This window comes from Rhinoderma darwinii, chromosome 6 (assembly GCF_050947455.1).
Source record: "Rhinoderma darwinii isolate aRhiDar2 chromosome 6, aRhiDar2.hap1, whole genome shotgun sequence".
NCBI lineage: Eukaryota > Metazoa > Chordata > Amphibia > Anura > Rhinodermatidae > Rhinoderma > Rhinoderma darwinii.
In genome coordinates this window covers 137,447,464-137,459,571 of record NC_134692.1, presented here as the reverse complement: position 1 = coordinate 137,459,571, position 12,108 = coordinate 137,447,464, and the positions used below count along the sequence as shown (strand labels likewise).

The 12,108-nt window shown below is 47.8% G+C and overlaps 1 protein-coding gene across 1 annotated transcript in view; it reads left to right on the top strand.

Annotated features, from left to right (window-relative positions):
- Nucleotides 1-2,145: 2,145 nt before the first annotated feature.
- LMF1 (lipase maturation factor 1) overlaps nucleotides 2,146-12,108 on the top strand; it is a 212,017-nt gene continuing 202,054 nt past the window's right edge. Inside the window, exon 1 of the mRNA XM_075830593.1 lies at nucleotides 2,146-2,501. Coding sequence (XP_075686708.1) covers nucleotides 2,285-2,501 — 217 coding nt within the window. The 5' untranslated portion in view covers nucleotides 2,146-2,284. The remainder of the gene's footprint in view (nucleotides 2,502-12,108) is intronic.

Sequence of the window (12,108 nt, the reverse complement as noted above, 5' to 3'; positions counted from 1 at the left end):
ATCCGTGTGCTGTGCGTGAAAATCATGATTTCAGTGGGGCCATTCACACATGTAGGAGTTTTCACACAGCGAGAGTCCGTTACGTGAAACTAACTGCGTGTCCTATATTGTTGCGTTTTCACGCACCTATGCGCCGATTGAAATCAATGGGTGCGTGAAAACCATGCACCACACACGGATGCACATCCGCGTGCTGTGCGTGATTTGCGCATCAATTCCATTAAAAAAAAATGTGCTTTGCGAGTGCGTAAAAAACACATGCCACTCGCAAATCCTAGACGCAAACACGCAACACACCCGAACAGATTTACGCGTGTGAATCTATCACGCTTGTGTGAATGCAGTTAAGGCGAGCCTGTCCGTTTTGCGTCCACCTAAAAACGGACCGTATTTCATGCATTTCAGTTCCGTGTGGCATCAGTTTTTCAAGTCCGTGTATCTGAACTTGCTGTTTTTTTTCTCAGCATTTCTTTAGCAACTGGTGCGTGAACAACGGACAGCACACGGATGTCGTCCTTGTGCTGTCCGTATTTTACACGCACCTATAGACTTCAATAGGCGAAGTGGTCCACAAAAATGAACTAAAATAGGACATGCAGTGAGTTTCACGCAACGGAAACATTCTGCATGAAAATCCATGCATGTGTGAATAGGCCACATTGATTTGCATGGGACCCTGTGCTGTTCGTTATTTCAACGGACAGCACACGGACGTAAAATACGTTTGTCTGAATTTGTTGCTGGATTTATTAACCCTTCCAAATTAGAAGAAAAATATATGCAAGATGTGATACCAAGTTGCATCACAGTCATGTCATAATAAGGCCCCATGCACACAAACGTATTTTTGCGGCAGCACTTCACCCGCAAATCTGTGGTTTCCACGGTCCATGCATTGCCCTGGAGCCTGGACCGCAGAAAGAACAGACATGTCTTATTACGGCCGTGTTTTGCAGGCTCATAGAAATTAATGCATGCGGCCATGTGCATGGCCCGCAATATGCGGGGCGGCTCACGGTTGACACTCCGCGGCCGTCCGAGCCGCAAATCACAGCCGTGCAGACCACTACTGTCATGTGCATGAGGCCGAAGATGCAAGATACACGACTAGGAATCACATGCGAAAAGTGTATCCCGGACCTGTCACCTACCATTTTTAATAAGGGTATGTTCACACGGCGGGGGTCCGTAACGGCTGAAATTACGGGGATGTTTCAGCCTGAAAACATCCCCGTAATTTCAGCCGTACCGGCATGTGCAGGCGCTTGAACGCCGCGTCAATTACGGCCGTAATTAGCGCTGCTATTCATTGGAGTCAATGAATAGCGGCTCCAATTACGGCCAAAGAAGTGACAGGTCACTTCTTTGACGCGGGCGTCAATTTACGCGCCGTCATTTGACAGCGGCGCGTAAATATACGCCTCGTGTGAACAGACAAACGTCTGCCCATTGCTTTCAATGGGCAGATGTTTGTCAGCGCTATTGAGGCGCTATTTTCGGGCGTAATTCGGGGCAAAAACGCCCGATTTACGTCCGTAAATAGGCCGTGTGAACATACCCTAACATGCATGAATTGCAAATACAACTAAGGCAACATGCCCACGACCGTGCCCGCAATCACGGCCCGCAAAATGCACGGCCTGCAAAATGGGAGCACGGCCCACAAAAGAACGGATATGTTCCATAATTTTTGGAACATTTCTACGGCACGGACACCCATCCGTAGCGCTACGGAAAGGTGTCCGCGTTCAATGAAAGTGAATGGGCTCATTTTTGCGGCCCGCAATTGCGGTCTGGAAAAAGGGAGGTTTTTTTTACGGTCGTGTGCATGGGGCCTAAGTGCAACCATAATGTGGGACGGGAATGTTTACTTCTGTTTTATTGAAAACCCCTAGCTCTGCATATTGATATTTTCTGGATTATTATCAATAATAATACATGGAGACTACTACACCCAGTATTCAGGGTGGAGGGTTGGCCTCATTTATCAAAACTGTGTAATAGAAACACTGGCCTTGTTGCTCATAGCAACCAATCAAGATGTAGCTTTCATTTTCCAGAGCAGTTTATGAAATGAAAGCTGATTGCTGATTGGTTGCTACGGGCAACAAGGCCAGTTTTCCAATTAGACAGTTTTAATAGGGTTATCTGTTGGCATTGAAGACAGTAGTGAGGGTCTGCTCAGCTCTGGGGTCCCTGCCCACCTAAGGCCGGGTATACAGCAGGGCACAGAGGAGCGTCATTTCACTTCACAGTATCAGGCGTGCTGTCAGGGTAATCACGCATGCGCGGTGGTAGCCACAAGATGGCGGCGCCCAGCGGCACCGTGGCAGCTGGTAATGGGGAATCTGGGCTGAGGCGAAGAAAAGGAAAAGAAGCGGCAGCTGACGAGCAAAAAGTCCCGGAGGAGAAACAGGATGACGGGCACCGAGTATCTCTGCTGCCCGGCACTTACTGGCTGACTAGAATAGTGCTGCTGAGAGCTATAGCGGCCATATACTGTGAGTGGCGGACAGTGAGCAGACTGTATATACTGCACTGTATACAAATATATATACATACTGTGGGGGCGGGGCCTGACACTATACAATACTATTAATGAAGTCAAGCTATCAGCCCCGCCCTCAAATAATATGACCACGCCCCTTCATCGTGGGCCAGTGACCCCATGGGGCTGTATGGTCTCCACAAGTCATAAGTGACTTCTATTATTTACTATGGGAATAAGATCTCGTGTGACCTTCCGATTGTCACAGAAAATAATCACGTGTTATGTTTCTCCTCATAGAGAATATTCGTTTCATGCGATTTTAAGACGCTGCGATGCAACAGTGCCCCCGTAATAAAGAAACCTGTTAATACAGTGACTACGTAATGCCATAACCGTGACAGCCGCAGTGCCCCCCATAACAGTGACAGTCGCAGTGCCCCCCATAACAGGGACAGCCGCAGTGCCCCCCATAACAGGGACAGCCGCAGTGCCCCATAACAGTGACAGTCGTGGTTCATTATAACCGTAATAGTCAGAGTACCCTCCTAACAATGACTGCCGCAGTGCATTATAACAGTGACAGTGGCCCCCATAACAATGACTGCCTCAGTGCCCCATAACAGTGACAGCCACAGATACCTCATGACAGTGACAGCTGCAGTGCCTCATAAAAGTGACGGCCACGATGCCTCCATCACATTGCAGCCCCACAGCAGTGACAGCCACAGTGCCCTCATATCGGTGACAGCTGCAGTGCCTCATTGCTGTAAAAAAAAATCAAGTGCCCCCCATAACAATCCTGGACACAGTGCTCCCATAACAGTGCCAGCCACACTGCCTTTATAATAATTCCAACCACAGTGCTTCATAACAGTAACAGCCACAGTGCCCCCATAACAATGACAACCAGAGCGCCCCTCATAGTAGTATATAAACGAAACTGTATATTGAGCCATTTCAGCTACATCTGTGAGCACACGGAGAGACGACGAGCGACGAGAGACCGACACTACGACAACGTTTCCTTTGGATTTCCAGTTTTAAAGGAGCACTCCAGGCTGAAGTGTCTCACTGCAGGGCCTGAGGGGGCGGAGTATGACACAGGGATTTTCCCTGTGGTGTTCTTTGAATCCCTGTGTCATGTGCCGCCCCCTGAATACACTCGGCAGCGGATCAGTTTTGCCCGATGCGCTCCTTTAAGCCGCGTTGCGTCCTTATAGACTCGCTCAGAGCGGTGGGGGCTGCACATGAATGAAACGTTTCCTGTCGTCCATGTCGGTGGTAATTGCGCCTGACGGCGACGTTTGTATTGCATTGACTAAAAATCAAGTCTCTGACCGGAAGTCGCTGTGTAGGGCCTGAGCTTTACGTCCACATGGCAGATAACGGGTGTCGCGTCCGTATAACCGCGCCGCACCGTTATCAGGAACACATGTCGACCTGGCGAGTCAGGACTTTCTTTTTTTTGTTGGTACATTTTTTATCTCTAATGAAAACCATTTTTGTGTCAGCGATTTGGTGAGTCACATGACGGGACCTGTTGAGTAGATGAGCGCCGCATCTCTTGGCTGAGGCAATGATTGCAGTGGAACATTCCTGATAACCCCGCCAGCGCCGCGCTGTAATGTTCACTTGGCAGATGCCCCCCGTATTGTGGACGCTGTCTTTAATTAAGAGGCTTAAACTGGGCAACATATCGTAAGCAAGTCGACCTCACATGATGCATTCCTGGCCCTCCGCCCCATAGAAATTCTGCAAGGTACGGGGACACCGGGGGTCGTGCGTCAATAACAGTATTTTTTTTTTATTTTTTTTTAAAAGATGAGCGAGATTTGCCAATCTATATAATAAAATGGGTGAATCTCAGACCTGACTAATCAATAGACAATCCCAAAGGCTGGCTAATCGATTGTCGATTCATTGATCATTTAAAGTGGCCCATCTCTAGTTGGTGACAAACATACAGTTAGCGCCAGAATTATTGGGACAGTAACACAAGTTTTGGCATTTTAGCTGTTTATCAAAACATATTGAATATACAGTTATATAATGAATATGGGCTTAAAGTGCAGACTCTCAGCTTTAATTTCAGGGTATTCACATCCTAATTTGAGGAAGGGTTTAGGAATTACAGCTCTTTGTAGCTGCCTCTTTTTCAAGGGACCAAAGGTAATTGGACAATTATCTCAAAAGCTATTTAATGGGCTGCATGGGCTATTCCCTCGTTAATCCATCATCAATTAAGCAGGTAAAAGGTCTGGTGTTGATACCAGGTGTGGCATTTGCATTTGGAAGCTGTTGCTGTGAACCCACAAAATGACGTCAAAGGAGCTCTCAATGCAAGTGAAACAAACCATCGTTAGGCTGAAAAAATGAAGAAATCCATCAGAGAGAGAGAGCACATGTTAGAAGTGGCCAATTCAACAGTTTGGTACATTCTTGGAAAAAAAGAGTGCACTGGTGATCTCGTGAACTCCAAAAGGCCTGGATCTCCACTGAAGACAACAGTGGTGGATGATCTCAGAATCCTTTCCATGGTGAAGAAAAACCCTTCACAACATCTACCCAAGTGAAGACTCTCCTGGAAGTAGGTGTATCAGTATCTAAGTCTACCATAAAGAGAAGACTTCATGAGAGGAAATACAGAGGGTTCACCACAAGGTGCAAACCATTAATCAGCCACAAAAATAGAAAGATCAGATTAGACTTTGCCAAACAACATGTAAAGAAGCCGCCCAGTTCTGGAACAGCAGGAAACTAAGATCAACCTGGACCAGAATGATGGGAGGAAGAAAGTATGGAGAAGGCTTGGAACGGCTCATGATCCAAAGCACACCACATCCTCTGTAACACATGGTGGAGGCAGTGTGATGGCATGGTGGAGGCAATGTGATGGCATGGTGGAGGCAATGTGATGGCATGGTGGAGGCGGTGTGATGGCATGGTGGAGGCGGTGTGATGGCGTGGTGGAGGCGGTGTGATGGCGTGGTGGAGGCGGTGTGATGGCATGGTGGGGGCAGTGTGATGGTGTGGTGGAGGCGGTGTGGTGGAGGCGTGTGATGGCGTGGTGGGGGCGGTGTGATGGCGTGGTGGGGGCGGCGTGATGGCGTGGTGGAGAGCGGTGTGATGGTATGGTGGAGGCGGTGTGATGGCGTGGTGGGGGCGGTGTGATGGCGTGGTGGATGCGGTGTGATGGCGTGGTGGAGGCGGTGTGTTGGCGTGGTGGAGGCGGTGTGATGGCGTGGTGGAGGCGGTGTGATGGCATGGTGGGGGCAGTGTGGTGGAGGCGGTGTGATGGCGTGGTGGAGGCGTGTGATGGCGTGGTGGGGGCGGTGTGATGGCGTGGTGGGGGCGGCGTGATGGCGTGGTGGGGGCGGCGTGATGGCGTGGTGGAGAGCGGTGTGATGGCATGGTGGAGGCGGTGTGATGGCGGTGTGGTGGATGCGGTGTGGTGGAGGCGGTGTGATGGCGTGGTGGAGGCGGTGTGATGGCGTGGTGGAGAGCGGTGTGATGGCGTGGTGGAGGCGGTGTGGTGGGGGCGGCGTGATGGCGTGGTGGGGGCGGCGTGATGGTGTGGTGGGGGTGGCGTGATGGCGTGGTGGGGGCGGCGTGATGGCGTGGCGGGGGCGGCGTGGTGGCGGGGACGGCGTGATGGCGTGGCGGGGCCGGCGTGATGGCATGGTGGGGGCGGCGTGGTTTGGACGTCGCTTCACAGGACAGATGGACAATGACCCAAAACATACTGCGAAAGCAACCCAGGAGTTTATAAGGCAAAGAAGTGGAATATTCTGCAATGGCCGAGTCATCACCAGATCTCAATCCGATCGAGCATTTCACTCGCTTAGGGCGAAAGAGCCACAAATAAGCAACAACTGAAGACGCTGCAGTAAAGGCTGAGCAAAGCGTCACAAAGGAGGAGACCCAGCGTGTGGTGATGTTCATGGGCTCCAGACTTCAGGCCGTCGTTGCCGGCAAAGGATTCTCTACAAAGTATTAAATAAAAACATTTTATTTCTGTTAATGTTATTTGTCCAATTACTTGTGAGCCCCTGAAATGAGGAGGCCGTGTAGAAAAATGGTGGCAATTCCTAAACGTTTCTGTAATGACAGGGATAGGGAAACAGACAAGTGAGCCCTAATCTACCCGCCACTCAGTCCCTGCCTACTTGCAACGACCCACCCTAGGCGACGGGGTACAACTGGGCGACGGTCCCTACACTCAGTAAGTGCACGACAGACAAACAGACAAGGAAACACAGAACAAAGGGAAACGGGGCAGTTGCCCACGGCAACACTGTGAGCAACAAGAGTGGTGAACGAGCCGAGTCAAACCAGGAGTGTACGAAGTACCAAACGCAGAGCAGGAGAGTAGTCGGTAAGCCGGGGTCAATACGAAGCAGGGACAAGTAGTTCAAGAAGCTGCAGCAGGGCCAGGAAACCAACAGAGAAGAATCACAAGCAAAGAAGGAACAGGAAAGGCAGGTATAAATAGACAGAGGGCGGGAGCTAGCTCCGTCTGGCCAGGCTGTGATAGGCTCTCCCACTCCTAAGCCTGCCATCCTGAGTGGTGGAAGATGGAGTCAGTCTCACCGACATAGAAGCAGGTGCAGACTGATTACCTATGGGCGTGGATACAGAAGCTGTGCCTGGCAGATCCTTTACAGTTTCACTGGATATTTGTGTTCAACCCCTTGAAATAAACCTGAAAGTCTAAACTTCAATTTCATCTCCGTTGTTTAATTTCAAATCCAATGTGGTGGCAGCGGAGCCCAAATCATGAAGATCGTGTCACCGTCCAAATAATTCTGGACCTAACTCTATATATATATATAGGCCCCTATTCACCCAACTGAGGCCATAGAAGTGTCCTTTTGTCCACTGTCAGGCCGGTATCCCAATTTTCAATTGTATGTTATAGCGTAGTCTTCTGCACTATGCCATACAAAGGCATCCCGCAACAAAAAGTATACTGCGCGGCATACGTTTTTTTTTAACATGGTAGCCTATAGGCCACGGATTCTACTGTACGCCTGTACAGTAGGTTCTGTCCGAGGTATAAGTCTGGAGATACTCCCCATGTATACCTCTGGCGTACACTGCAAATGCAGTCTGACTAGACCCTAAGAGATTCCAGGCACATTTCCCCTTTAAAATCAAACTGTGACGACTGTCTGCTCCAAAATCGGGACAAAACAGCATGTATTTTCCATGGTTTTAGTGTTTATGTGATGCAATGGTTTCGGCGTGCCGGACGGCTATAATATATAAATACACTCTTGCGGTACTTACCCATACTGCGGTTTTGCAGCTGCAGTCATTTATGGCAGTGGTCAGATTTTGCATTGTAGGCATTACCCATTGACGTTATGCAGTGCCACAATGCCATTTTTCTGTAGAAACCATTCCATGTACTATGTCTTTAAGAAAAGGCGGCCAAATAGTGGTTAAAACCACGTGAATTTACACGGGTGACAACACTGGACTTACACGTTCTGGTGGAAATCTGATGTGGCCACTCACAGTGCTGGAATTATTGTAGAAGAAAATGGCGACTGGTGAACAACATCATCGGTCGCAGCGCTCATTTACATAGGGCGTGATTGTTACGGTCAACAGTAATCGTTTGCGTCTCGGAAATAATCGCTTTGCGTATATAGGCCTTTACTTAGAAGATCTCGGGGGATACGCAGATACTTTGACCACTTTCCGGTAACTGTAACCCGTAGACTTTTTGCCGCACTTTTCGAACTCCGCTCCCGTGAAGCAGCAGGACTTGACTCGGGTCCTGACTTTGGGCGTCCACGTGGAGGACGGTCGTGTGTGGAGTTCTTATTTACACTACAAAAGAATACGGGCCGTACCTCCATTCTCCCGAGAGCTCGTTTTAGAAATGTGGCAGAAAATTGGATATTCTCTCCGCGACGAAAAAGCTAATTTTCCGCCCCAGCTGCTACAGCTGAGAACAGCTTGAGACAGGGGACGAGATGGGAGCTGGGGGTGCAAATAGGGGTCCAAAAATGTCCCTTTAAAAAAACGTAAATCTAGCTGTGCAAGGTTGGATCCAGCCATTGTGTGAGAATCGAGGTCGAGTGATTTAGAGTCCGATATTTCATCCTTAGATTGCCCAATATTGGAGAGTAAAGAGTGTAGACGTCCAATGAACACTTTTTAAAGAGGCTCTGTCACCAGATTTTGCAACCCCTATCTCCTATTGCATGTGATAGGCGCTGCAATGTAGATTACAGTAACGTTTTTATTTTTAAAAAACGAGCATTTTTGGCCAAGTTCTGACCATTTTCGTATTTATGCAAATGAGGCTTGCAAAAGTCCAAGTGGGCGTGTTGAAAAGTAAAAGTCCAAGTGGGCGTGTATTATGTGCGTACATCGGGGCGTGTTTACTACTTTTACTAGCTGGGCGTTCTGATGAAAAGTATCATCCTCTTCTCTTCAGAACGCCCAGCTTCTGGCAGTGCAGATCTGTGACGTCACTCACAGGTCCTGCATCGTGTCGGCACCAGAGGCTACAGATGATTCTGCAGCAGCATCGGCGTTTGCAGGTAAGTAGCTACATCGACTTACCTGCAAACGCCGATGCTGCTGCAGAATCATCTGTAGCCTCTGGTGCGGATGTGTCCTCGCTCGTCTGACACGATGCAGGACCTGTGAGTGACGTCACAGCGTGATCTCTGGAGAACACGGCTGTGTCTGCACTGCCAGAAGCTGGGCGTTGTGAAGAGAAGTGGATGATACTTCTATACACAACGCCCAGCTAGTAAAAGTAGTAAACACGCCCCGATGTACGCACATAATACACGCCCAGTTGTACTTTTACTTTTCAACACGCCCAGTTGTACTTTTGCAAGCCTCATTTGCATAAATACGAAAATGGTCATAACTTGGCCAAAAATGCTCGTTTTTTAAAAATAAAAACGTTACTGTAATCTACATTGCAGCGCCTATCACATGCAATAGCAGATAGGGGTTGCAAAATCTGGTGACAGAGCCTCTTTAAAGTTGCTATATGATTTTACCAAAAATTATTCTGTGTCTTTGTCACGGGCTAAAACTGATGCACCCCATGCCTTACCTTTCTTTCATACAGCCTTGAAACCTAAGTAACAGGAGAAGTTAGCTACTTCCTCTCTCGCTGTTTTCACCAAACTACACTTCCCAGCATTACTTGGTTTTCAACTTAAGAATAAAAAAAAAGTTGTAAACGGATGGCTGTGGGTTATGGTGAAGACTCTGCTCGTTCTGAAACATCCCTGTTGGACAAATAAACATTTGGTCACTGATACCAGATCATGTCGACACGCTGAAGGAAGAGATTATATCAAGCATGTTTCTGCACAGTGAGAGGGATGGGAGGCTTCTCAATGACTGCCAAGAAGAGCTGAAAAGGAAATACTTCAGAGTGACCGGGTGACAGAAAAAGCGGCCACGTGTCAGCTAACATGGATGACATCCATAGCTGACAGACAGCTACTTCCTGGCACAAAATATGAAGACAGGAGAAGTCTCCAGCACAAACGGCTGAGCTTAGCAAAGAAAAAGTTTGCACACAGTGACTAAGGAGTCATTTTTGGCTGGATGGGTATAATGGGGGGGGGGGGGGGGGTCTGCAAGTTTTCCCATTATTTCAACTGCCTGGAAAATGTTACTTTACTGAGGCTTTGATGTACCCCCTCATTGCCACACGGGAAGTATTCAGACCATATTGGCAATGCTACAGCTGGAAAATATATACCTTAGAAGGAAATCTTGAAGAATATCGATCCTGTAGGGATGTAACTTTTTGAAGTTTTATGCAAAAAATTTGTAGAATAATTCCTGGATGGCGGGCGGCTCTGTCTGCGCCGTGTTCATTATATCCCTATAATAGAGCAGACATGAAGGATTCTGTGTTCTCATCAGTCCCGGTGATCAGACTTCTATGAAATATACGATTCTTTTCCCAAAATCAGCGCCTCCTCCCCCGTCCTCCAATTGGCTGTGGTTTTACGCAGCTCTTAAGAATTTTATTGAAATAACCGTGGAAAATTATATTTTGGTGAACGCTCATGTTCATAATTAAGAAATAAGTAAAAAAAAAAAGACCCCATTACAGAGCAGAATGTAAATCCTGTCAGAGGCCTCTGTCTTCGTTCTGTGATTAGCGGGGAGGGTGTTACGCAGCGCCGTTGTGTGTGGGTGGCATTTGGTACATGTTCGCTCTCCTCGTTATTAGGATTTTCTCTTTTCTGTCTACAGCCCCTGATTCCTATCAGCCTGAAGCTTAGGTTTAAATTGCCACATAGTTTTGATTAAATATCTACCGTTTTGTGTATACAGAACCTATGCAGACCTATGTGTCTCCATGATTACAGACTACAAACAAACCCTGTGTAGTCTGAGACTGCAGCCATACTCTTCTATCAAATCCCTACTGGGACAGTTTGAAGGGGATATGACTGCAGGATCAGACTACACTGCGGTTGATTGTAGTCTGTAACCATGGAGACAACGGTAGATTTTGAATCAAAATTATTTGCAAATTAAGTTGCTTCATTTTTTAAATTCAAGATACATATGAGCAATAGAAAAATAGTTGCAAAGGTGAACATACCCATTAAAGGGTCCCTGAGGATGATCTGTTATCGTTGGGGGAAGTGGCTTGCCAGTCATTGGCGCTGCAAGGGAATTGAAGTATTATACAGCGCCAATTGAACTCAAAGGGCCTCCTCCCAACAAGAGTGGCTTTTTGTCTCCTCTCTGGGTAAAGAGGGGTCGTAATAGGATTATGTGGATATAGGGTTTGTTAAAAGAAGAAAAAGGGTGAGGCGAGTAGGGTAACTATTTAAAATTGTTTCAGGGCATGGGCGTAACTATAAGGCTGTGTTCACACAGGGCGGATACGCTGCGTAAAAGCACGCAGCGTATCCGCTCTGTGCGCCGCAGGGAATTCCGGCCGATAAACCGCACCAAACTGTTGTGCATTTTTTTACCCGGAATGTCCGCTGCGGAAAACTGCAGCACTTGCCTGTGATTGGCTGCAGCGGTCACATGGGATGAAACGTCATCTCAGGAGGCTGTGCTGAAGGGAGGAACACAGACTTCTGGGTAAATATGATTTTTTTTTTGATTTTTTTCTGAGTTGCGTTTTTTGCGGCGGTATCACTGAGAACCCGCCGTAAAAACCGCAACAATAGCTATTTGCTGCGGGATTTACCTCCCCACTGAATTTAATGGGGAAAACGTGCAACAAATAAGCAGCGTTTATGCAAATACAATTGACATGCTGCGGAATAAAACTCTGCACCGCAGGTCAATTTCTGAGCGGTTTCTCTGCTCAGTGCTTACGCAGCGTGTGGAGGAGATTTGTTTTATCTCATCCACTTTGCTGCTACTGTATTTGCTGCGGATTTTCCGCAATGAATTCCGTTGCGGAAAAACCGCAGTATTTACGCAACTTGTGAACTGACCCTAAGGGGTGCAGTTGCACATGGGCAATGGTGCCTCAGGTGGCCCCTTAAAGAGGCTCTGTCACCACATTATAAGTGCCCCGTCTCATACATAAGGAGATCGGCGCTGTAATGTAGGTGACAGTGATGCTTTTTATTTAAAAAAAACGATCTATT